Here is a 25,242-nt window from a genome sequence, read left to right on the forward strand (position 1 = left end):
CTTTGTGGCTTTTCTTCCTGCTGTCAATTCTGCCTGAAATGCTCTTCAAATGCACCCTGCCCTGCCCTGCCTGTGAACTTGCGCAACTGCCCACTTGGCTGTCAAGACTCAGCTGAGCCATCGCATGCTCCGGGAGGCCTTTGGCACGCCTTCTCTATGTCCACCCCTCTGTGTTTGCAAAGCCCCCTGCACATCTCCCCGTCACAGAGCCCATCACCCCGTCTCTGGTCATGGCCCTCTTCCTGGCTGGGCTTTCGGGCTCTCTGAGGTCGAGAACTTTGTGTGCTGTTACTGCTGTGCTAATCTGGGCCTAGCATGCTGCCTCATTCGCAGGAGAATGCAAATCAGTTGCTTAATGAACGAGGAGATTAACGAATGATGGATAAAAGGAGTCTACTTTAATCCAGTTTGAACAAATCCAGGTTATGCAATGATCTCACGCGCATTAACTTACCCTAGAGCGAGGAGTTCTGTTCACCTTCATTTCACACACACAATAGGGCTTATAGTACAACCAACCTGGCCCCCAGTTATTGGGAAATTCCAAATCTCTTCTCAAGTCTGACCCAGGACCATGGGAAATCCATACTGGATAAGGTGCTTGCTACAAGGCCGATCAATCACATACTTCTACGTGGGCCCGTCTGCTGGGAGGGCATCCTGCCTGCCTCACTTGGTGGGCTCCAGCTCGTCCTTGGGTGTTCATCACAGACATCACTGCCTTCAGGAAGCCCTCCTGGCTAAGGTGCCCTCTTCTAGAGCACCATCGATGGGACCCCGTGGTAAACTTCTGGGCACAGTGTGACTCTCCTATCCTCTCAGTGGACCCTGAATTCTCTGACAGCAGAGACCAGATCTAGCAAGCACCCGGCACACGAGAGCTGCAATGGCATGCTTACTGTCCCCAGTGCCTGATCGTCCTGCCACCAGCATCACGCATCCACTGTCATGGAGATGGGACCACGGAAACCTTTCTTCAGCAGGGACTCTTGTCCCCATGGCAGAAGGAACCCACTGTCTCAGCAGACTCACCTTTCCTTACTGGAAAAGTCGACGCCCAGCAGGATGCTCTCCTCCGTGTCCTGGCGCCCGCTGCTGTCCACCACCACCATGTACCGGACCCGCTCCGCCCAGGCGCTCTCCAGGCGCACGGCCTAGACGAGCAAAGAGGCTGTCACTGGCCTGCCTTTGAAGGGACGGCCCTTCTTTCACCAAACCAACATCAAGCGCTTTTGTTATCTACCTTCCCTCGTGAGTTCAGGGATTAAGATGAGGTTCTCAAGACCAGGAGCCACATCTCACTGTTATGGGACAGCACTTCGCTCAAAGGAGACCCCCAAAGTGTGTTAAAGGGGTGAGCAAATAAAATCCAGAGAATGAAGATTCCAACTTGGCACAGACTGACAGAGACCTGACGCACCCTCTCCCTGGACCTTCTGGGGACTGAGGGACAAAGCTGCCTTTGGCTTTTGTGAACAATTTGGGAGAATCTGATATCACATTACCTACCTACCTCCCTCTCCCCCTGCCATTGCTCACGGATAATTCCCCACCAAAGTCCACAATTAAAAATCAGAACTTGCCACTCTCGTCTCTTCTTACCAGCTTGATTCTATCTTCACAACGCAGAAGGTTGATCATTACTTGAAGATGTTGGGGCAAGTCACCTGTTGGACCAATGAACGACGTTTTAAAAGGCCACTCACCTGCTCTCCAGGCAGAAACCCATGAGAGGCTCATTTGAGGGCCTGGAAGAAGACCTAGAAGTTAAAATTCGGGGCAGGCCGCGTGGCCGAGTGGTTAAGTTCGTGTGCTCCGCTTCGGTGGCCCAGGGTTTTGCCGGTTCGGATCCTGGGCGTGGACCTAGCACCACTCCTCAAGCCACGCTGAGGCGGCGTCCCACACAGCAGAACTAGAAGGATCTCCAACTAGAATATACAACTATGTACTGGGGGGCTTTGGGGAGAAGGAGAAAAAGAAAAGATTGGCAACAGATCTTAGGCTGAGGTGCCAATCTTTAAAGAAAAAAGAAGTTAACATCCCTCTACCTACATGACAGGAGAAACATCACAACCACCAAGTCTCAAGTTCTCTTCCTCCACCCACGGATGTTGTGTGATGATGAGGGCTGAGACACAGCTTATTGCCATGTTTTTAAAAGTTGCTTTTATTTTCAAAAATACTTGCAAGACGGGTTTTTTAACACAAAACCGGGAAAATACAGACAGGCCCAGAGGAGAAATGTCATGAAATTCAAACGAACGTTGCTTTGCAGGGCGGGGCAGCAGAAGCTACAGGCACGGCTGGAGTCGGGGTTTGCTGAAAGTTAGTCTGAAAACAAAAGGACTGGGGGTCATTTTTCCTTTAAATTCTCCTGCATTTTCCATCAGAGGTAGACATCACTTCTATAAGCAGGATGGGACATGTTTAAGTGCTTCTACAGATGGCAGGCGCAGGGTGGGTGCCCAGAGAAATAATCTGAGTAGACAGCAACCTGTCATTTTTGCTTTTCTTGCTAAAAATTATGTATTCTTCTTTTTCCTTTGGTTATTTAAAAGACGCAGTAATCCAGAGTCAGCTGTTGACCTTCTCTGAGCAGTCCCTGGGGTCCAGAGGGTGCCCTGGGCTGGAGTGAGGGGAGGACAGTTTGTCAGAGGTGGTAAGTCTCCTTGGCCATGGGATCAACCAAAGTGAAGAAGGGCTGTGCATTCCAGGCAGAGGGGCCACCTCTCTGAGCTACATAATTAGTAAACAGCAAGCGTGACTCGAATGCTGCTTTTTTCCGAGCTTTTACTTTAAAAATGTTTGCATGGGGTTTTTTCCTGAAGAAAAGGTTCATCTGTAAAGATACTGATCTAGAAGAAAGTGCAAGTGCAAGGAACAACTCATTGAAAACCTGTATTGACTTCGATTTGTGTAACACTCCAAAGAAACTGAATTATCTTTTTAAAAAAATTACGCTATGGAACACAGTTAGAACCTCAGAAGGATCAACACACTGGATTTGTTCCTTTTGCAGAAGCACCTTTTAATTTTTAGGGCGGAGTGACATCTGACGTGCCAATTGCACTTCCTAACTCAGGGAGGAACTGGGTGGTTGGCAGGCGATCCCCTTTGGTCTGTCCTCTCCGCTATAGGATTCCACGGTGTGAAACACACTACCCAGCACCGCTCTCTAGAAGGAACGCTTTGGAGGTAGTGGTTCACATTAAAGAAGGACATGGAGCTACCCATTTCCTTCCTCAGCCTAAAGGCAGCCGCCCCTGTCGTGTCACCTATGCCACGATGGCACACAACCACCGCCACCCACGCTGAGTCACAGAAGCACAAAGAAGAAAGCAAAATCAAGCCCCTTGTCTGATGAGTGGCTAAACGAGGATATTTTCCACACAGATAGATGCTTTTCAGCGGGACTGCTTGTGGAGATGTGGAATTGCTGACAGACAGAAATCCCAAGCCCAGACTGGCAGCCACACACAGTCTCTAGATGCTGAAGCGCTCACCACGCACTTGCAAAAACACCGGACTATCAGCCTCCGGGACAGGCCCTAGAAAGAGCCTCAGATGGAAGGGACCGGCGGAAATGAGCTGAATTACTTCTACATGGACAGAATTAACTCTCAATTTTACTCAGCTCTGTGTGATGATCACTGATGGGACTGTGGCTCGTCCAGGGGACTTGACAGTAACTCTAGAAAAAAAGGAACTGACATACAGTCTAGTCTGTGCCTGCCCTGGGGTCATTTGCTGAGCGTCTGGGGACAGTCAGTGGTCCCTCTGACTTTCTGAGTTCACCGGCCATTCCAGACCCCAGGGGCAGAAAGAGCCAATCAGCCAGCGGCTTCCTCCTATTCTCCAGAGATGCACGAACCAGCTTGATTAAGGGTTTTTACAAAATGGTTTTGCACTTACTCCCCCAAACTCACATACAGTGTGAAACTACTGTTTGAATTAGAGGAAGGAGGCATTTTATCCTTAGTGAACAAAGCTTGAGCACTCACTTTGTTGTACGTGTTATGGTTAAGACACGAAAAATGATTGGGGGCCGGCCCTGTGGCCGAGTGGTTAAGTTCACGTGCTCTGTTTTGGTGGCCCAGGGTTTCACCGGTTCGGATCCTGGGCACAGACGTGGCACCGCTCATCAGGCCATGTTGAGGTGGCGTCCCACATGCCACAACTGGAAGGACCCACAACAAAAATATGCAACTAGGTACTGGGGGGATTTGGGGAGAAAAAGCAGAAAAAAAAAGAAGATTGGCAACAGTTGTTAGCTCAGGTGCCAATCTTTAAAAAAAATAAGACGAACAATGGTTAAACTCCTAACAGGGCAGAATCATTAGCAAATTCAAGAACGAAGATTCTGTTTATAGTTTTATCTACTAGAGTCTCTATAGTAACAATCACAGGTACCCTACTCTGAGCACAGGAGCTAAGTACGTCACCTGCATAAATTTTAAATTCCATACCCTCTGAGGTGCCAGCATTTGATGCCCATTGGAAAAATGAGGAAACTGAGGCTCTGAGGTTTGACCCTGCAGCACAGGAAGTTGCAGAGCTGGGATCAGAAGCCAGTCTCTGGCTCCCAAGCAAACATTCTTTCCCCAAATCACACTGCCTCTTTGTGCAGGACAATTATTTTCCCAGCTTAAAACAGACCTAAATCTTCATTATAAATACCAATATGTGAGAACACCAATTGAGTCCTGCTGTTTACCATAAATTGTAAGATATGAACTTTTAACCGAGGCACTCAGATCCAAAATGAGGCTGGATGACTTGAGGGTAAGCAAACAAAACGATCACAAGTGACAAGGAAACGGGCCCCAACTGCTGGCTGCTTCCCCTGGTGCTGTCCTGAGCCTGAGAGGCCTCTCCAGCTCCTCCTCAGACATGCGCTGCCCACTCAGAAGTACCCGGAGAGACTGTCCACCTATGACGAAGATTCATTTATACACAAATGTGTTCTGAATTCCTCTTTTCAAATTGCCTTCAGTTTCAGAGTCAAGTCACCTAAGAAAACTAATCTTCTTACTTCACAGGCATTTCTTATTTGTCTGCTTTTGGACCTAAATTAATACTCAGTCTGATCCCCACTTTATCACTTCTGTCTACTTCCCAAAGCTAAACCTACCGTCAAAGAATAAAGACTTGCCACCCCATGGCGTGCCAAAAGCCACGAAAAAATTCTCCAAATGAGAGTTTCCCACAGGCTCAGACAAATGACAGAGTCCCCAGACGAGATTTGGAGCACCCCAAGGTGGTTATTTTCAAGGGGACCATCTGGTTATGATAGGTTCTGGGGCATTTGTTAAAAAGTCACACTGGAACTTAAAACCTGCAGGTAATTCACAAATGGTGAGTAGGAAATCTTTATATCCACACAGAATGTGGCTGACCATCCTATTTCTTATGTAGACATGAGTGGTCCAAAGCGTTGCCAGCTGCCAGCGCCACCTGGAAAATGTGCACGGCCTGCCCACTCGAGGAGAGAGCGTCTACCTGCACCCATCCTTACAAACCTGTGTTCCACTATTTCTCTGGCCTTTATGGCCAGCAAACTGCTTACCACCAGTAACGGAAGTTTCCTCTGTTGCACAGAATATAGGTCCCAATGTCAGAACTTCACTCACCTGCATGCTTGTGGGGATGCTGAAGACTCCGCTGGCCCTGAGGGCTGCTTCCCTGTTGTAAGAAGAGGGCTGCTCCTTTCACCATGAAAAAGCTCTCACTTAAGCTGGGAAGAATAAAACCAGGGCACAGTCAGGCTGGAATGCAGAGGGGAACGTGGGGACAGACACGCTGCAGAGCAAAAGCTTTAAGAGTGGACAAATGGCATTGTAAAACGCAAATGGCATAAAAGAGCCTTAAAATAATTTCACACAGTACTCTTCCCAAATCTTTGCTAAAACCCTGCTGCTGACGAGTTTGCATGACGAAATGACGCCTCTGCTAAACCACCCAAGGTTCTCTGTGGGCTCTCCCGGGGCCAAGAGCCCTTCCTGCAGGATACTGTAAAGGATCTCACTGTAATTCTGCATCTTCTAAAAATAGGGACCAGCTCTCTGACCAGGAGAGGGTGACTCACCCTGTGAATTTTTCCTACTCTCACTGGTGATCTTTGTCTCTGACTCCCTGACGTTCACCGACCTCACTGCCTCTGGGTGCCTTCTTTGATGGAATACGAGGAGGAGGAAATGACGCCCTCACTCTTTGTCTGCATCTTAAGGAAAGTGGGTGGCTGTGACCCATTTAACTTAGTCAAAGTGGCTGTGTCCACTCTTCCTGCAGTAAACCTCAAGTTGCCCCAATGAATTTCTCAGCAGAATGACTCTTTGGTTTTAGTTATTTTAACTAGCAATAACATTTACATTCACCATTTAACTTAAAAAATTACAATTAAAGAAATTTTCACTTTCATGATTTGGCTATCAATAAAATCTTTAGCTTATGCAGAAATTAAGACTGTATACATTGATAGACTGTATTAGGTATCAAATACCACCAATTATTCCAAAATACCATCAACTCTGAAAATACCCATAAAATACACTGAAACTACTAGCAGTGTTGGGGGTGGGAGGCGGACCACCCACAATTATCTTCTTTCCACTTCTTAGGACCTTCCACATTTTCTGTTTCGAGCAAATATTAACTTTCTTAAATGATTACTTTTTAAAGTTCAAAGTAATATAAAACATGTACTACACTTTAATGCAAAAACATTTGATTTTTATCAATTTTGTGAAAGAAGATCACAGTTCAAATTAGACGGAACTATAAAAATCATTAATTCTCTCTTGAGCAACCAATTAACATATAAATGATTTGAAGCAAAAAGTCTCTAAGAAAAAGCATTAATATTCTTTTTTTTAAATAGAAAGCAAATCAATTCCTGATAGAAATACAAGGAAATTTTCTGTAATATAAAAAAGCAAGATCACCTTTGCCCCAGACGTCTCCTGTTAGTAGTTAAACATTCTAATCCTGGAATAAAAAACTCAGCTAAGTCTAAAACATAACTCTAGGAGCTAAGAAAACTCACCGTACGAACCCCAGCATTGAAGTCAGCAGCTCCTGGAAGCAGGAAAAAGGTTATCTTCTATAATACTCAGTCTACAAATAAAACCTGTTGGTTTTTCTGGTTGAATTCTCATGCTAAAAATAGTGACTGGTCAAACATCCAATAATGAGGCTTAGTTCTGCCTCTCTTATTTGGGCCTTTGAACGACTGCCAACTGGTTTTATATCTCTCACAATACCAATACGTTCTATCTGTACAGAACTTTGTCTGTTGTCGCAAGGCACCGCCAAGTCGTCCTTTCCACTCCATCAGCAGTATATTCGTGCTGCAAGTTTCAAGTACTGGGGAGCCCAGGATTATAACTCATGGAAGGAATGAGGAGCATCCTTTCTTTCCAGTCTCGTTCTCACCCACGGGAGGCAAAAAGCTCTTTAGCACCTGTCTGGCCTGGTTGTCCTGTTTCAGCAGGTTGCACAATCACCCGACACCCAGAACTTGTCACCTTCTCCTTCCTTAAAATCTTACAAGGACGTTTGTTTTCAAAAGGATTCTGTTTTAGACACAGATCGCTTACCACTTATTCTCATCAAAATTTGAAAGAGCTGCCCAAAGGACTCCAAGAGCCATGGATCTTAAAACAACAATCAGGTCATCAAAGCAGCTGGGGAAAATCTTTGTAAGTCAACATCAGCCTCTTTTGTTCATGAGTTTAAAAAAAAGAAAAAAAAAAATCCATACTGACCAGAAACCCGAGCTCTCTGGAAACAGCCAGCCATTAACGGTGACCTTTGCCTTGGAAATCAGGGGCAAAAATTCCCCTTGGTTTCCCTTACATTTCCTCTGGGGAAAAAAGCGAACAATGCAAAACAGGCTGGCTTTATCCCGTGATCGCTTACAAGGCCAGTCGTTCCTCAGGGCTCCAGGGATGGATGGAGAATCGGAGCCCCCATGTGCAGGAAGTCAGGGGCTGTATGCACGGCGGCCCTGCCCTCCTCAAGGCCACAGGCATTTGTCCAGAGCGAGACCTGAAGAAGCCCGGAGAAGATGTTATCCCAAGCCTGTGAGATCGCCTTGCCTCTGGGGAGCCAGCGAGCGAATACAGCACAAGGACAACCACACAAGATGATGCTCAGGGCGGAGAGGCCGCAGAGCATGGGCGGCCACAGGATTTGTGAAAACAAGACGCAGATATTCTTTATGACCCCGTTTCCTGTCTTCTGGTCTGAGCTCACCCCAGGCCCAGAGCCTCCCTCACCCTCTGCGTGGCTGATGAGAACCCTCTGGCCCACGGCCGGGCCTTCATATGGTTCTCTTTGCCAGGTTTCTAACACCAAAAGGAACAGAACCCTAACTCATCAGTTTCAAGGCGCCCTATTTGGGATGTCCTTTAAGAAACCCATTTTGGTGATGGCACATGCACTTGACCGGGTTCTCAGGGCAAGGAAACCAACCCACAAACCACCCATCACAGCTACAGGAAAACCAGCATTCTACCGAAACATGCTGGAGTCCTCAAAAGAGCAAAGAGAGTTCCAGAAGGTCGGACCCAGACAAGCAAAACCGAACTGTTTTCCTCTGTTGCTTTAAGAAAAATCTTGACAGGGGATTAAAAACGAGTCCAGCCCCTGCCCTCTCTACCGGCATCCTCAGGGCTTTTATCTCCACAGCACAAATGTGTTCTCAGACGCTGGTTACAACAGAGGATTAAAGTTTCTACAAGGCACTGAAGACAGACGAAAACCCCAACCGATGCCCCTCAAAACCCCCAGCCCTCAGAGCACAAACAGCCAGTGTCATCCAGAAACCAACACAGGGCAGGAAAATAGAGACCAGTGGTGGCGATACGTACTAATTTGGGCTGGAAACCTCTGAAGAGCAGAAGTAGTGAGATGGCCGAAGGGAGACGCAGAAGTCGGTAAAATAAATAAGGTTGGCGACTGCCATTTTCACATCTTTGCTGCCCCGAGCGGCTGCCGTCCACTCCCTCCGCAGAAAGCGGACAGACGAGGACGAGGCCGGAGTCCTTCAGAGAGCGGTCCTCACGGTCGGATGAGAGTCCCACCCAGCGAGCAAGTGGCTCTTGTGGGACGCTTGTCTTCCCCTGATATTTGGGTTTAAAAAGGCCCTTGTCCCTGCATATCCTGATGAAAGAGAGCCATTCAGAGGCAGGAAAACAGCGACAGTCCCTCTAATCACTTTACTCCTACGGTTTTCTTGTTGGCCTTAGGAACAGGCAATAGGGCGTGTATCAGAAACTGTGAGGGAAACAGCCGGCCACCAAGCAATGAATCCCAAGCAAGGGGGACCCCATTCTTGTTAAAATCGACACATTGAAGGATTTCTATTTCCTTCAAATCACCATCCATTCACCCAACAGTGACCGTGGGCAGCTGCCACAGTTATTCACATTTTCAAAGCACTTTACATTCTGAAAATTCTTCCGTTGCGCTAATCGCTCCTTGAGGAGGCAGCTGGGGGGGTGGGGGGGTCCAGGTAGAGGGAAGAGCGTGCGCACACCCAGGAGGAGCTCTGAGAACCCCCCGCGGGGTCCAGCGCAGGAGCGGGTGGAGCAGGCCAGGTCCCAGAGGGCCCGGCAGAGACCCCAACCCACCGGGCAGGAGCCCACCAGGCGCTAGTTGTGTTTTTAGTGCTTCCTTCAGCGGGGGAAACACATCAAGGATGCGAACAAGCATGATGCGGGGCAAGATGAGCTAAGGACCTGAGAAAGGAGCCCCGTGAGGGTTTGGACAGGGATGAGAGGGCATCCAACTGGTGGATCCCGGAACACTCCATGAAGCAGAGAGCTCTGCGTAGAGACTTCTGGGAGGGCCTTGTCTGGAAGCTTCCCCAGCTCCCAGTGGTCGATGATCCCCACGAAAGGATTAAGTGAAACACATACGACAACTCTCCTTATTCTGCCGTTGGGGAAACTACAGCATGCCCAGGAGCACACGAGATGGGACTGGGCCCAAACCTCTCTGTCACACGCCCCCTTACCCCCGGGCACACCCGTCGTCCCCGCACGTCCAGAGTGGAAGCCGGAGCCGCCACCCCGCCGCCACCTGTGCCGCTAACTGCAGTGCGGCTGCTTTGGTTCCGCAAAAGCGGGCACCAGGGAGCAGTCAGAAGCGAGGGGTCTGCAGGCCTTCCTCCCAGCGCGAGGACGCATTGTGTGCGAGAAGCAGGAGTGATGCAGGGCGGCAGGACCTCGGGAGGAGAACCTGGCATCAGAGTTCTTCCGGCAGCCCCGGGGGCAAGCAGGCGGCTTGGGGGACCACCGCAATCACCCTGCTCACTGCCGGCACCACAGTTATGGGGCAGGACGCATCATGGGGTCCCTCTGGCCTGATGGGGACTCCTCAGGAGGAGGTCTGTGAGCGGCACAGCCACGCTGGCCAAGAAGCCGCTCTCACGGCAGGGCTCTCGCCCACAGCCCGGGCCTCACCTGAGCACCGGCGTCCGGCCGAGGCCGTCCAGGCACTCCGCTCTGCCGGGGCGTCCAGCTCCCATGGCTCTGCGGGGCAGCATCATCCTCTCCATATGACAAATGAAGGAAGCCAGTCAAGCTCCTGAAACAGAGTCTCCAGGGATACCCAGGGCAATGTCGTTTTTTAACAAACTCCTTGAGTGATTCTGGTGCACATCGAAGTTCAAGAAAATAAAACGCACTGGTCTGGGAATCCATATTTCTGGGTTCTCATTTGTGTTCTACTGTATCTACATTCTGATATTCACTTACAGTGTTCTGGTCATTCACTCAAATAGCCAAATACTTGCAGACAGAGGAACACCATACTCAGCCAAGCACGCCCAGGCATCGACTGGGCACAGACGACGGCCCTGTGTAAGGGACAGGTGTGTGTCTGGGTGGTGTGGGTGTGTGCCATGTCACTTAGAAACATAATTCCCTGAAAGATGGGACTTTTAGGCGTAGAAACATCCCATAGACAATATTCATGCTAATGTCCTTGATTTCCAACTCTGGCTATACATCTGAAGAACCTATGAAACTTCGAACCTTGGCCGATTCTAATTTGAAAAGTCTGCGATAAGTCCAGGCATCGGCTTTTTTTAAAGTTCCAGAAGTGCTCCTGACGCACAACCAGGGTTAAGAGCCCCTGAACTTAACCGTAACAGAAGACACAGAGAAAACCAGCTTCCTAAAAACATCTGACACACGGTAGGTTCCCAATGAATGTTTTCTGCTGGTGAAAGATAACACCAACAAAAACGCATGGGCCTCTCAGAAGGAGAGGGACGACCAGGGACAATGAAGGGAAGTCGCACTAGGTCAAAAAATAACACCCTCCTTGGGAGCGGCAAAACAGGTTAGCTGATAAATGTACGAGCTCATCTTCTATCAAACACTTCCACGGTCACAAGCGTCCTTGCCCTCGAAAGGCATCCCCGCATTACCACGATACGAAATGACCAGGACTATGGATCAGACCTCTGACAAGCCCTGCTGCTGACAAAGCGCTCGGGCTCACGTCAACTCTCTCAGTCTTCACGACGCTCTTCAGGGTAGACGGAGTGGGCTCGATTACGCTCATTTTATAGATGAGGGAACAGGAAGTGACTTAAATGATAGGATTCTAGGGCTTCTGATGCTACATCTTGCAAAAGACTGGAGAATAGGAGCCTAAGATACAGGCTCTGAAAAGGGTCCCGAATTGACTGGCCTGGTTGAAAAGAACCAAACTACTTTTGCACGGACAGCATCAACCCCCAGTTTCACTCAGCTCTGCACAGCGATGACCGAGCGGACTGAGGTTCATCCAGTGGACTTGACAGTAATTCTAGAAACAAGTGGAATGAATTTAAAGCTGTCACCACAGAAAAGGTGGGTGCCATGAACACTCTCAAGAGGACGTGTCATTAATTCCATTTAGAAGAACAGGTATTTACTGAGCCTCCGCTGTGGCTGGTTGGGAATTCAGAAATGAAACAGACACAGTTCCTGCCCAGAAGCAACACTACGGCCTAGTGGGTCAGAAGGACACAGGACAGTAACTGCAGTGGAATGCAGCAGGTTCCACAGGGGAGGGGTGTGTAGGGTACTGCAGATGCATGCACACACACACACACACACACACACACACACACACACACAGGAGGCATGCCCAGCCCAGTCTGGGGATCCAGGGAGATCTCCCTGGAAGAAACAGTGCCAGGCGAGGCCTTGAAGGATCGGTACACAAAGAAGAGAGGAGCAGGGCACAGAAGAGTCAGAAGATTATGTTAAACGTACCCCACAGTGGACAGAGGAGGACTTGGTTTCTGTTGCGAAGGCCCCGCTGTGAATTGATAAATGTCTATTCTGGCTTATAAGTCAGTTCCTTATAAGTCTGGTTAGCATAAGTTGGTTTCTCAAACTTGACCATTCCTGAGTGTACTAATCTATTCAAGTTTCAGAAATGCAAAGCTAAGACTCAAACCCTGGGCTTGTGGTGGAGCCATCAAGTGGTCAACCTGACAAGTTCTCTGCACCCGAGTGCTTGGTAACCTGCAGGCACTGGGGGGGTGTTGTTTTAAACAAGGAAGTGACGGCTTCTGTCTGAACGGTGCTTCACAGTGTACAGAGGGCTCGCCCTACATCTGTCACTTCATTCTTACCATTTCATTCTTCTGAGGAAAGAACCAGGACAGAAGAGATAAATGGCTTGTCTGTGGTCATACGGTAAGAGGGGCAGAATGGGACAGAGAGGCCCCGAGTTGGGCGCTCTTCCCGAGGAATCCCTAGGTCAGAGGGCAGGATGGTCTGACCTGCAGCAAGGCAGCCGCAGGGAAAGCTGGATGGACACGGACCCACCATAAAACACCGCTGGGGCTGGTTCCGATGGACTCAGGACCCACTGCTGGCGAAGGGAAGCCCGTGAAGATGCAGAGGCGATCGAAGACTGCAGGCGGGCACAGAAAACTCTTTCCACTGCTCTCCCACGGTTCCTCCCACGTTTTGAATTCGTGTTCCAAAGTCACAAAGACCCCGAGCTGTACTGAGGCCTCGTTTTCTACTCTGTGTTTTCCGGTGCCGCCAGGCAGGGCCTTGCTCCAAACACCATTCTTCAGAGTACAAGAAAACAGGTCACTCACCTGACACACCTGTCAGCGAGAGCTCCCAAACTGCTCCCCGGAACACTTTATGCTGAGCACAGGGAAATTCCGGCTCTGCAGGGCATTCTGCTCGGGGAACGGGGTCACGGGCCAGAAATGCTGGCAGGGCTCGGGACAAACGTCCCTGCTGCGGGGCATGCATTGTTTGGCTGGGAGGCGTAGGCTTCTCCCAGAGAGAAGGAATGTCCACAAGTATTTCAGACAGTAAGAGACATTCTCTGAAGCCAGTGACACAGCTCTCCCTCATACCAACGGGTCGGAGCAAGCAGCTTAATACACCAGCATGCTCAAAAAAGCAGGATTTTTGCCCCCAAAATAAGACAATGAATAATGTGCCCTGAGTTGGCTCGACGACCTTAGGATAGCTCCTTGACAGTCCCCCAAGAGCCCGCCGGTCCCGTGCGTGGACAGCTAGTGCTGTCTTCCCCTGCACGTCTGGTCCATCAGCATCTGAGCCCCTTAGTGAGGGCAGGAGGCACAAAGGCTGCATTGTGCGGGAAACGCAATGGCAGCAAAGACAACCTAGCCAGCCAGAAATAACAGGCAAATGAAGGAAATGTTTTTGAAACAACTCAAAAATTCCAAGAACGGATTATCTCAACTGTCCCAGGTTCTCAGCCCTTGCTTTGGTATGAAGCCCCATCCCATTCTCATTGGTTGCCAAGTCTCAGCCTTTCCAGGGGCCCCTTCCTTCCCAGGGCCTCAGCCACCACTCCAGTTCTGGCCTCCTCACCCCGGTGGGCCACGCAACACCCACCGGGCCCCACTGTGTGCCTGGCTCTGCGCCAGGTACTCGGGATGGCCCTGCAGGCAGTGCTGTCCTAAGAATGGATGTGTTCTCCACCTGCACGGTGCAATACAGTAGCCACGAGCCACACATGCCTATGGAACACGTAAAACGAGCTGCGACCGATGAACTGATTCTGTCATTTTATTTGATTTTAATTAGCCACATGTGGCTGGCAGCTTTGGGACAGGACGGCATAGCCGGGGGGCTTTCAGCCTAATGAGAACGAGGGCAGGGACCCCTGGCCTCGACACACTCTGCACAGTTCCTAACCACTGCTTGTTACATTGTTTCCCAGCTCCAGAACTTTCGACCAGGCGACGTTATCTAGAGTCCAAACTTCTTGTGCTAGCTTCCTATGTAACCACAATTAGCCACTGTATGTCACTAACCTAGATTTCACTCATCTGACACTCTCTGACCTCATGGAGCTTCTAACACAACTAGACACAGGGCTTTATGACAGAAGCCTTCCTTGTGTCACGTCTTGCACCATTTCTCCCCCGCTCCACACATTCTCCGCTCCATCCTTATCTACGTCCTTGTCCTCAGCAGCTCTTCGACTCTGGCTTCTACTCACAGCCCCTCTTCTCCGCCTGCCTCCCCATGTTGTGCCCACCTTCCAATGTTCACACCTTCTCCAGGAAGCCCTCCCTCGCCACCCGAGCTGCAAGCCATGGCTCTGCCCTTTCAACATCTTCTAGCACCTTCTCTCATTTTGCAGGTGAGGAAACTAAGGCTTAGAGGTTGAGTCACTTGTCCAAGGTCATCAACTTAGAAAGTGACAGGAATCCAAGGCCCCTGATTCCCAAACTGTTCCCGGGCCTGTGTGCCTACAGCTGGGGGTGAAGTTATCTTCACGCTGGCACAGCTGACCCTCACAACAGACTCGACAGCCAGAGCACACGTAACCTTTGAAATTCTAAGTAAATAGTCCTGAATGAACTGACCGAGCTGTCCTCCTCTCCAGTCTCAGGACACCTCGTCCCTAACTCACCGTGGGACGCCCTGAGCAGCTGGACACTGGGTGCTCACCGCACACAGGACGGACTGGACAAATGAGACTCATGACAGAAATGCTGCAAGGGGAGCTACAGTCACCTGGCGGGCAGGTCCTCTTGGCAGCCAGGCGCTTCAAACAACACAAGTAAGTTCTCCACATCACACTGTGCGTCGTGAGAGCCAGGGCTATGACGTCTCCGCCTCTGGGTCCCTCGGAGTGTGTGCACTCAAGGAATGCCGTGTGATAATCAACATCATTGCTGAGGGTCATGCTGAGCACATCATACGTATAAATTAACCTAATCCTCAGCATCCATCTGTGACCATTTGATACAGACGGAAACCGAGGCTCAGAAAGGGTAAGTCGCTTGCCTAAGCTCCCATGGCCAAGGAGTGCAGAAGCCAGGACAGGAGACCAAGCGTCTGACTCTGAAGTGCTGCACCTCTGCTGAACTGACACCCCAACAAGTCAGACCTAAAACCACTTGGTGGGCAGAGCAAGGCAGGCATCTGACTGGGGGAGGGGGTGTGGTAGCCCAGAGCAGGGTGTCTGGTGGGGGGCAGGGCGAGGAGGGCATCCATGCAGGGGACAGGTGGCTGCAGAGATGGGAGGGTCAGTACAGAAGAGGGGTTAATCAAACAACTTACTACGTGAGGGACAAGGGGAGCCAGGTTCCTCATGGTCAGAGCAGGGAGTTACAAATATGGAGAGAAAACGACAATGGACCCCAAGGTGCTGGATCAGAACTCAAAGGATCAATTTGAAATCATGGTCTTCAACACATTTAAATAAACAGAGAAATAAATATAGATGCGTGTGTGTGTATATGCATGTCACCCACATAGTCCCTAATTCTGCCCACTGAGAGGGCCTGAGGACAGCAACACCCCAATGTAATGAGCACACCTCCTTTAGCTTCTCAATCCCATTCTCCACTAGAAGGAATCAGGGCTCCTTGGAGAAACAACTGATTCCAGAGATGGGGTACGGAAAGCCCAAGACGAGGCCTGGGCCATCTGGTGTCAGAGGCAAGGGCATGCTTGAAGGATGATGTGGACGTGTCAAGGGACAGAGAAGCCAGCTTGAATGAGATCCCACTGGCCAAATGGGGGACAATCTGAACTTTGAAGTCAATAATACAATTTAACAGATTCTAAACCACTGAATGAAACAGACAAACCTGAGTCATATAGATATAAATAAATAGAAAAGTTGACAGGGGACACGATATTAACATCATTTCAAAGCATCCCCCCAAGAAATACTTCTTAATGATAAAGGGCAAAAGAATAACTGGACAGTAAAGAGGCCACACAAAACCCACGTTGGTGACCGAGGGGACATCACCAGTAACAGGACAAAGAGAAATCGCGTGCCCCCTGGCGGGATTCAGGGAGGACACAGCGTCGCTCCTGTGCTGTTCCCGCCAAAGATGCATGACCCGAATCTAATCGCGAGGGAACATCAGACAAACCCAAACTGAGGGACACTCTACAAAGTGACAGGCCCTCCTTTTGTCCTCTTCAAAAGTGTCCCGGTCATGAGAGTCAAAGAAAGACTGAGGAATGTCCCAGACTGAAGGAGACTCAAGACACAGGACAACTACACGCAACGGGCGGTCCTGAACTGGACCCTTTATTACAAAGGACGTTATTGAATCAGACAGTGGATCTTGAATGGGGTCTGAGGATCAGAAGGCAGTAACGTCTCAGGGCCAGTGGCCAGTGGTCACTGGTCAAGCGTCTGCTCTGTAGGAGAACGTCCTTGCCGTTTTCAAAGGGCCTCAGGCTGGTAACTTACTCTCAAACGGTTCAGAGAAAAATTGTGCTATATTTGCAACTTTTCTGTAAGTTTTAAATTGTTTCAAAATTTAAAAAATTATTTAAAAAATTCCACCTTAAGTGGATTTTGGTAAAATACTACTTGTAATTTTTCTTTGCTGGCTGGTGAGAAAAGCTTAAGACCATTTTGCCGGTCATTGTCCCCAGCAGACTTCATGGCTCTCCCCTTCCATCTTTTGGGTGCTGCCACCCTTATCAACCATGAGCTCTCGCCCTGCGCGAGGGCCCTCCTCTCCCTGCGTCTCCAGGATGACAGCAGCCGTGCTTCTGCACAAGGCAGTGGAGAATGGTGGGAAGCCCTGCCCTGCTGGCTCCTCCTGGTCTCTGTGTGCCCAGATTTGGAGGGCCTGCACACATACAGCCCTGGCCCGTGCGAAGCCTAATTCTAGCATTTTCTTGCTCCGAGCCCACACTTTTGGAACAGTGGGGGGCCAACCTGCCTGTGCCGGCCTCCCATTGTGAAGGGCACTCGAAGTCAGGACGCTGCAGGCCTACAGGATGGGACTCAGCATCCTGTTTTCAACGTTTGGGGCGGCCGGCAGCTTTGGCACCAAGCACTGCTGCTGACATCATCTCTCCAGACCACAAATACCCAGGTTAGCTGGTGGGATGGGCCCAGAGCGTCAGCTCTCCCTGTGGCCTCAGGGCCAAACCTAAGACGATCTGCTTGTCCGCCCATCACACTAGGTCTCCTGCGAACACCCACAGATGTCTACCAGGAAGAGTTCTTCAGAGGAACTGACCTGGAGCTATTTTCAGGACACCATGAATCAGGCAACTGATCTTATTTCTCTCTTTGCTTTGACTACTAGGAAGCTCAAAGTCGGATCTATAGCCAAACTCTGATCATTGTACCAACATTACGCCTGCATTCCACATACAAACCTCCCCCAGACTTCACCTTATTTTCCCCTGCTGTCCCCATGTCCCACTTCTCTAATTTTAAGTTATATTGTTTTCCATCAATTTTACAAGCTGTTTCAAATTCTTTTTGGAGAGAGCTAAGGTAGACATGGCACACAAGCTACCTCTGGAGGGTAAGGACTCTGTTTTCACTGAACATGGAAGCCCCAGCATTCGGCACTGAGCTCAATACACATATACGCGCTAAAGAAACATTGGCTGAGCTGATAAAGCAAACGACTCTAAATAAAAACTGCGTCCCACACCAGGTTGCTTCACAAGAGATAGTCCTCCGTCCGCGCCACGTGCTGGGCTCTGCCCAGGGCCCAAGGGAGCCCTCTTGCTGGATGGGGCAGTGACCACAGCGCCAGACCTCACGAGCCTCTCCCTAACTTCCACCCGCAACGGGCCTGGCACCGAAGAGGCAGCCTGCGCCCTGGGGAAGGGACAAGTCATTTCCAGAGGCAGCAGCTGGCCTGGCTCTCTCCAGACCACCAGCACGGGCGCCCTCGTGGGAACTCTGCCGGGCCCAGGCCTGGGGGAGCGCGTCAAGCCCTGACCGGGAGTGACTCCCGCCAGCGCAGGGCGGCCCCAGCCCGGAGAGCACCGGACATGTCCTCACCCAGGGCCTCCGACGGCCTTCTTTGAAACAAAAGTCTGTTTAAAAATAGCTTCAAAAGGAGTCACTCAAAAAAAAAAAGAAAAAGAAATCTGTAAAAATAGAGGCACATAAGACACGAGGCCCCCAGATAAAAGCCAGCACAGGTTCAGGGGCCTGGGGGAGGTAGGTCACACACTGCTCAGTTTTCCTCTTAAGTTCCACCCGGTCGAGCTTCAGTCTTTCGAGGTGCAACTCCCTCACGCCCACCGAGGGAGGGGAAGGCGGTCAGCAAGGGCAGCGGGGCCCTCACAACTCCCATCAGCGACGGTCACAGGACCGTGTCTGGCAGCACCAGGCGCCACACAGGACAAGCCCCCTGAGCCTCACAGCCCCGAGAGGGAGACAACTTTTCCTCAGTTTCGGGGCCGAAGGTGATAGTCATGCAGGTTGTTGGGTGGCGGTGCCTGTTCCCTGATCCTGAGGCCCCGCTCTGCCCAGGACAGGCGACCCGCGTGACCCCTCATTTACACGCAGTCCCGCGCTGCCCTGTGCTCCTTGCCCTGCGCCATGAGGGAGGCGGGCGCCACCTCCCCGGGCACCAGGACTGACCAGGCCCCGGCAGGGGCGCCCCACAGGCCAGCCTCGCATCTTGCTCCACCCCAGCCCAGTCACTCAGCACGCCTTGAGGACAGCTCCTCTTTGCTTTGACTAATCCTGTTCTGATTAATCCTGTTTTCTTACCACCTTCCTTGAAGGAGAAGGCCTCGTCTAAACGTTCTCCTGGTTTCAGGAACTTTCTAATAAACTGTTCAAATCCGGAGATCTGACCGCAGCGCACCGCGTGCCAAAGGTAGGCTCTGAAGGCCGGGGTCTTCTCCTGCCACGTGGCCGCTGCTCCAAGCATGGCCTGCGCCTGAGGGCGAAATGGCGCTGGCTCCACACTCAGCAGAGGAGGAGGGTCCAGGCAAAGCGTCCACGTCCTCAGGGACCACCCCAGCTTCCTCCATCTCAGGGTCAGACTATAACCCTGACCTGGCCAGAGACCCCACAAACGGATGACCCTGTTCTCAGCATAGGGAGAAAAAAGAAACTCTAGAGACTCTGTTACAATCCACGGTGAATGACTAGGAGCACAATATAACCCGGAACTAGACTGGGGGTCTGAGGACCCTTTCCTGGATTTGGAAGCCACCATCCCATCTGGTCTCTTCACTTTACAAAAGAGGAAGTGGGAGTCCAGAGACGTTTAGTGACTTGCCTACGGTTGTACAGCAGACACATCTCGGGTTTTCTGACTCCCTCTCACAGCTTTGTTCCATTTACCGGGAGGGTGATCACCGGTACCTGTGAAGTCACCAGTGAAGCGAGAGCTCGCACGAGCAGTGCCAGTGTGCTCAGTGCGTGGGAGGAAGGAGACCAGAGCCCCACGGCTGACTTTAGAAGTGTAAGTACTGGTATTCCAAAAGATTAATGAAACACACTAGACTCGGAGCAAAATTCATTTTAAGTTAACCTGAATAACAAGTTTAATTAAGCTCCAACAGAATCAAATTAACTATTCACCTCTGTCCTCATTTGTCCCAACTGTAGGACGAATTTTCTTTTTTTTTCTTCTCCTCCCCAAAGCCCCCAGGTACATAGTTGTATATTCTAGTCGTGGGTCCTTCTAGTTGTGGCATGTGGGACGCCGCCTCAGCATGGCCTGACGAGCGGTGCCATGTCCGTGCCCAGGATCCGAACCAGGGAAACCCTGGGCCACTGAAGCAGAATGCGCGAACTTAACCACTTGGCCACGGGGCCGGCCCAAGATGAGTTTTCTAACAATAACAAAAAATTAACACATACTGCGGGCAAATTCTGACTTTAAAATCAAATGTTTCAACAAATTGTTAGAAATTACACCTGAGTTAAACCGAAAGCAACAGCAAAACAGTATAAGGGCTCCAGAATTTTAAGTTTGTGTACTCTAATATTTAAAATTGGGAGTCAATGGGAGGCCCCTGACTATAAAGCCGTGGGAGTGGGGACAGGAAGAGGTGAGCCACACAGATTTGCACATCTCCTGTGAGGGAGCGGGGCAGAAAGGAGGGGCCATGGGTTTGAGTCACAGTGGCCTTCGTGCTAACCCTGCTCCGGCCTCTCCCAGGCCCTGTGAACGGGAGTTTCCTGAAATGAGGAAGCAGCAGGCGTGGGGAGACGACACGAGATCCAGTGCACACGGGTCCAGGCCCACTGCCTGCACCCACAGGCCCCCAATAAACAGAGGCAGGCACCGTTACTCCCAGGGCTCTGCCCAGGTGACCTCCCCGGAAGGGGGATGCATCGTAATTCTTGCTCTAAGTAGAGCCCAGGGAGGTCAGGTGACAGGACTTGTCTAAAGTACACAGCACGTGGTGGGACGGCAAAGCCAGGGTTCTTCCCGACGAGTCCACTCTGCGTCCTCATGAGAGATCTGAATCGTCAGGAGGAGGGTCAGTAGAGATGGCTCTTGAATTTTGGGGCTAAGATACAGGTTTTGGAGGCAGAGAGACATGGCCCTTGAGAGTCCTGGCTCCACCACTTCCTGCTAAACGGAACGGGGCCAGTTACCGCTCTGAGGCTCAGTCTTCTCACCCAGAGAATGGGAATAAAAACGGCGCCTTCCTTACAGGATTTCTGCATGGATTACAGGAAACACCGCACGCGAGGCAGCTCACGGAGTGGGGCATGTTTGAAGTGCTCACTCCCACATCTCTGCCCCTGCTGACACACTGTGAATGCGCCTGTGTATGTGACCTGCTGTCCCGTCTCCCCCAGCAGGACGGCAGCCACGAGAGCAGCGAGTTCTGTTGGTTCTGTTCACTGCTCTGTTCCAGCCCGGAGAAGAGCACTTGGCACAAAGCAGGTGCTCAGGAAACATCTGTTGAATGAATAGCTCATAAGCAGACAGATCAGGAAAAGAGGACTGAGATTCATCTAACACGGCCAGACTGCAGGGCGAACTTGCAGGAAAAATCTCTCTGTCTTTTGTTTCCTGTACGTCATCCAAGACCACTTGGAGTTCCCCAACGTGACACGGAACACAGAAGACTCCCTTTACGAGACCTCGATGGCCCGTCCAGCGCACAGCAGGCGCCATGAGGGTGGAGGCTGGCAAGGCCCCAGCCCTTGGTGGGCTCACGGTTAGGAGGGCAGGGCCGGCTTCGTGGGCAGGCGCCCCGTGCAGTCGCTCAAGGCCCCAGGCTCAGGAGGGCCCGAGCTTGGTCAATGCTCTGCCGTTGCCATCTTGAAATTCTTAACTGTTTTAACAAAGGGCTTCACAATTTTAATTTTGCACGTGCAGTTGGTCCTGCTAGTGGGAAACATTTGAGTACTTAAGTAAATATACTACAAGGCAAGTCCCAAGGAGAGAAAAATGCCTGAGGGAAGAAAAAGGAAGAGTTATAAACCACTTCCTACAGCAGCTAGTGGCTGAGGAGGAGCAAGCAGGGGCATTTGCTGAATGCCCCCGTCGGGAGAGGAGCCTCACGTAAGGAGCACAGGTAATTCTGACAACAGCCCTACACGCTCGCATGATTATGCCCATTGCGAACGGAGGCCTGCCCAAGGCCGTATGACAGCCGAGGGAGGTGACAGAGGTGGGAGCCAAACCCAGGCCCACCCGTCCCTAAGGCCAAGGCTCATGGAGAAAGATCTAAGGGTCAACAGAGGTGGTATTTCAGAGGACAAAATATGCAAAGTTGGGGCGCATCCAAGAGGCGCCAGCCTGAAAGTGTGAACAAGCGTGTGGGTGCAGAGTGGAAAGGACATGACATGCCCTGGCACAGGGCTTGAACCCTGTGGGGTCCCCAGTGCTCCAGGCCCCCTCCCATGAGGGCTGAGCATCCCTCAGTTGGCATGACCTGTACGTAATGCACGCCTGCTCCACTCCAACACTCACGGAAACCTATTTGTTTCCCTGTCTGTTTTCTCTACATTAGACCGGGGCCTCTCCAGAACTCACACAGACTGATCCTGGTGGGCAGAATTCTGAGAAGGCCCAAGATCCCAGCCCCGGGTGCAGGTGCCCTGGGTGAGCCCCTATCCTGAGTGGGGGGACCAGGGAACTGGGTGGGATAGCTGCTCCCCTAATTAGGTTACGCAGTATGGGAAAGTGATAAAGGGTCACTCCCAGGATGGCATTCAGTTACAAGATGCCAGAGCAGCAGATTCTGCCATCGGCCTTGAAGAAGCAAGCCGTTGTGACTTCCACAGCTGCAAGAAATGAATTCTGCCAAGAACTGGCGTACGTTTGGAAGAGGACCTTAACCTCATATGAGATCCCAGCCCCAGCCAACACCCTGACTGCAGCCAGGTGAGACCCCAAGCAGAGGACCCAGTGAAACCTTGTCCGGATTCCTGACCCATGGGAACTGCAAGAGAATACCTGGGTGGTGTTGTGGACCCTGAGTTTGCAGGCTTGTTACACACAACAGATAACTGATTCAGCCACCAGCTGCACAGAGCCTGGAGGCCACAGATGCTCCACACCTCTCGGCAGTACTTAACCGGACAGACTCTCAACAGGGGCAATAAAATCCAGGCTAAGAAACTGTCGACAAAGGCAGAGAGGAGCCCCAAACAGTGGACAGGAGGCAAACAAAAGGTCCTGAATAGACATGGGGAAGTGTGTTCTGCGGACGAAGGACATGCCAACCCCAACGCCACCCGGACACTGTGGGGGAAGGAGAGAGGGCACAGCCACCTTCAGAAGGCAATAAGGAGAAAGGGGTCCTCTGGGGAACTCGAACTTAAGACCAAAAGGGGAGAGGAGCACGGAGGGAAAGGCAAAGGTGTAAGGGAGTTCACAGTTTACCACTGAAACCGGATGAAACAGAGAAGACGAAATCCTGAGGCTCTGGCCCAAATGTTTGCTTGGGCAGACAAGAAAAAAATTAAAAGAACGCTAACAAATATTTTCATGCACTTGACTTGGAAACGCTGGATGGGGAAAACAGCATTCACTCCTGGTCCACACTCTGGAGACAACACAACCACGTTCTCTCCTGGGGCCCTGCCTGGCACACAACCACCGACTTCTCATGCCAGACTGAGGCAGCTCCCAGGACGGCCAGGGAGCCAGGAGCCGCTGCCAGCAGGCCATCTGCTCACCAATTCCCACAGTCTGAACGGCACGGCTGCCCAAAGGGCGCTGCTGGAGGCTGGCAGTAGTCTGTACCCGCAGCAAGCAGGCAAGGGAGGGAGAGAAGTGGGTCCATCCTGCTCTGCATCCGTCAGCTCCATCCTGGGCAGGAGGTGATCGGTTCTTGAGACCTTTCCCAGAAGGCCTATGGAGAAGCTGTCTGAATTATGACACTGATTCTGCAAAGTGTGCATTCCTATTTGCATCTTACAGGGATGGAGCCAGTAAAGGGTATAGGCCGCTCCAGGTCAGAGCATCCGTGGTGGCGGCCCTCTCAGGGCCAGGTCAGCCCGACACGGTGGACACAGCACCTGCAGGGAGCCGGCCCTCCAACTCAACGCTGTGAACTGACACCAAGAGGAACAACACCTGACAAGACCAAACGTAGCAGCAGTCCTCCAGCCCCTCGTGGACTGGACTCTGTGCAAGGAGCCCCACGCAAACCACCTGACAACCCTGAAAGGCGGTGGCTTTCTCTCTGCTTTACAGATGAGACCTACATAAAGGGGCACAGCAACCCACAGGGGGCAGTAATCCCATAGGGACATGGTAACCACACGGGCAAAGGAACTCAGCTCCTAGTGCAGGAGCCCGGTGCTGAACCTCGGTCTGCCTGACTCTGAACCCCTCGCTCTTTCCTCTACACCATGCTCTCTATCATACAGGTACGCAGTTTACCGCAGGCTCAGAACAAAGTGAACATACGTAAAGTGTCGTGATGCTATGCCCTGCCAGAGGTAAGGCCCTGACACTAAGGGAAGCACCAACACAGGGATGAGATGAAGCACAAGCACCTGCAATGTAAGGCAAGGGTGGGACCTGGCACAGAGAGGAGACCAAGAGCCACCCGCTTCCTCTGAAGACAGGGGTCACAACGTTGGAGGTAGGAGAACTCCGAGCTGGCCGTGACGACTGTGGTCAGCTGAAAAGGAACTGGCTTAGAGGAAGAGCATGGTCAGGGAGCAGGAGTCGTCGTGTTGGAAGAAGCAACAGGGTGCTAGCACCGCAAGGTGAGGGGCGTGCACAAAGACGATGAGGACCACAAGGAGGAAGCGTGGGCGCCTCCAGACCAGTGTCCATCTGCGAGTGGGGGTGACAGAGGGAGGGAGAGGGATGGGCAGATGGCTGGCCCCGAGAATAAGGACCCGGAGGGTGGTGCCACCAGGGGGGACTGGGGAACAAGAGGGCAGGTGGGACAGAAGCCCCAGCCCACGTGATTCGGCAATTCACTGGCTATGGGTGAGCAAAGGTAACTTCTTGGATGATTCGAAAGATGAAACCATCCATTAAGGGCAGACACAGCGGGGAGGGTGGAGAGAGGACCATGCTGCTGTCCCTAGTTTTTCTGCCCACCTGCAGCCCTCAGACACCAAATCAGGTCAGTCTGCCTTCAGGATCCATCTGAAGCACAGAGAAATCTCTCCTTAACTCTCCTCCCCTCAAACAGGCAAAAACAACTGACTATTCCATACATCTTTCTCTGGAAGAGGCCTATCGAGATGGCCTGGAAATGCAAATTAATCAAAGCTTCCTGTTTGGCTGGAAGGGTGACACAGCAGGAGGTATCTTCCGCCTCACAAGGGGAGTGAAACGTCAGGGGAGCGAAGACAGACTGAAAAGGGAGTCGAGAGGACAAGCTCAGTAGCACCCAGGTCCTGATGCCAGCCGGGGTCTCCCGGTGCGCACAGCGGCCCTGGGACCTGCCAAAAAGGGGGACTCACAGTGGTCAAGAGCGATGGGACACCCTGGGAGGCAGCGCCACCTGCGAGCGGCATCCGTGGGTCTGACTCTCCAGCGGCCTCTAACCACCC

At 51.3% G+C, this 25,242-nt stretch overlaps 1 protein-coding gene across 4 annotated transcripts in view; it reads right to left on the minus strand.

Moving 5' to 3' along the window:
- Nucleotides 1–25,242, minus strand: part of SSH1 (slingshot protein phosphatase 1) — a 57,597-nt gene that overhangs the window by 24,626 nt on the left and 7,729 nt on the right. For 2 of the 4 annotated variants that reach the window (XM_044775724.2, XM_070516232.1), the window contains exons 3-5: nucleotides 5,631–5,734; nucleotides 1,603–1,667; nucleotides 1,033–1,154 (exon numbers count right to left, since the gene is read on the minus strand). In XM_044775724.2, coding sequence (XP_044631659.2) covers nucleotides 1,033–1,154; nucleotides 1,603–1,667; nucleotides 5,631–5,734 — 291 coding nt within the window. Of the gene's footprint in view, nucleotides 1–1,032; nucleotides 1,155–1,583; nucleotides 1,668–5,630; nucleotides 5,735–7,042; nucleotides 7,075–25,242 lie in introns of all 4 variants that reach the window. The other 2 variants (XM_014867779.3, XM_014867778.3) reach the window with 2 other exon arrangements.

The sequence above is a fragment of the Equus asinus genome, chromosome 8 (assembly GCF_041296235.1).
Source record: "Equus asinus isolate D_3611 breed Donkey chromosome 8, EquAss-T2T_v2, whole genome shotgun sequence".
Lineage (NCBI taxonomy): Eukaryota > Metazoa > Chordata > Mammalia > Perissodactyla > Equidae > Equus > Equus asinus.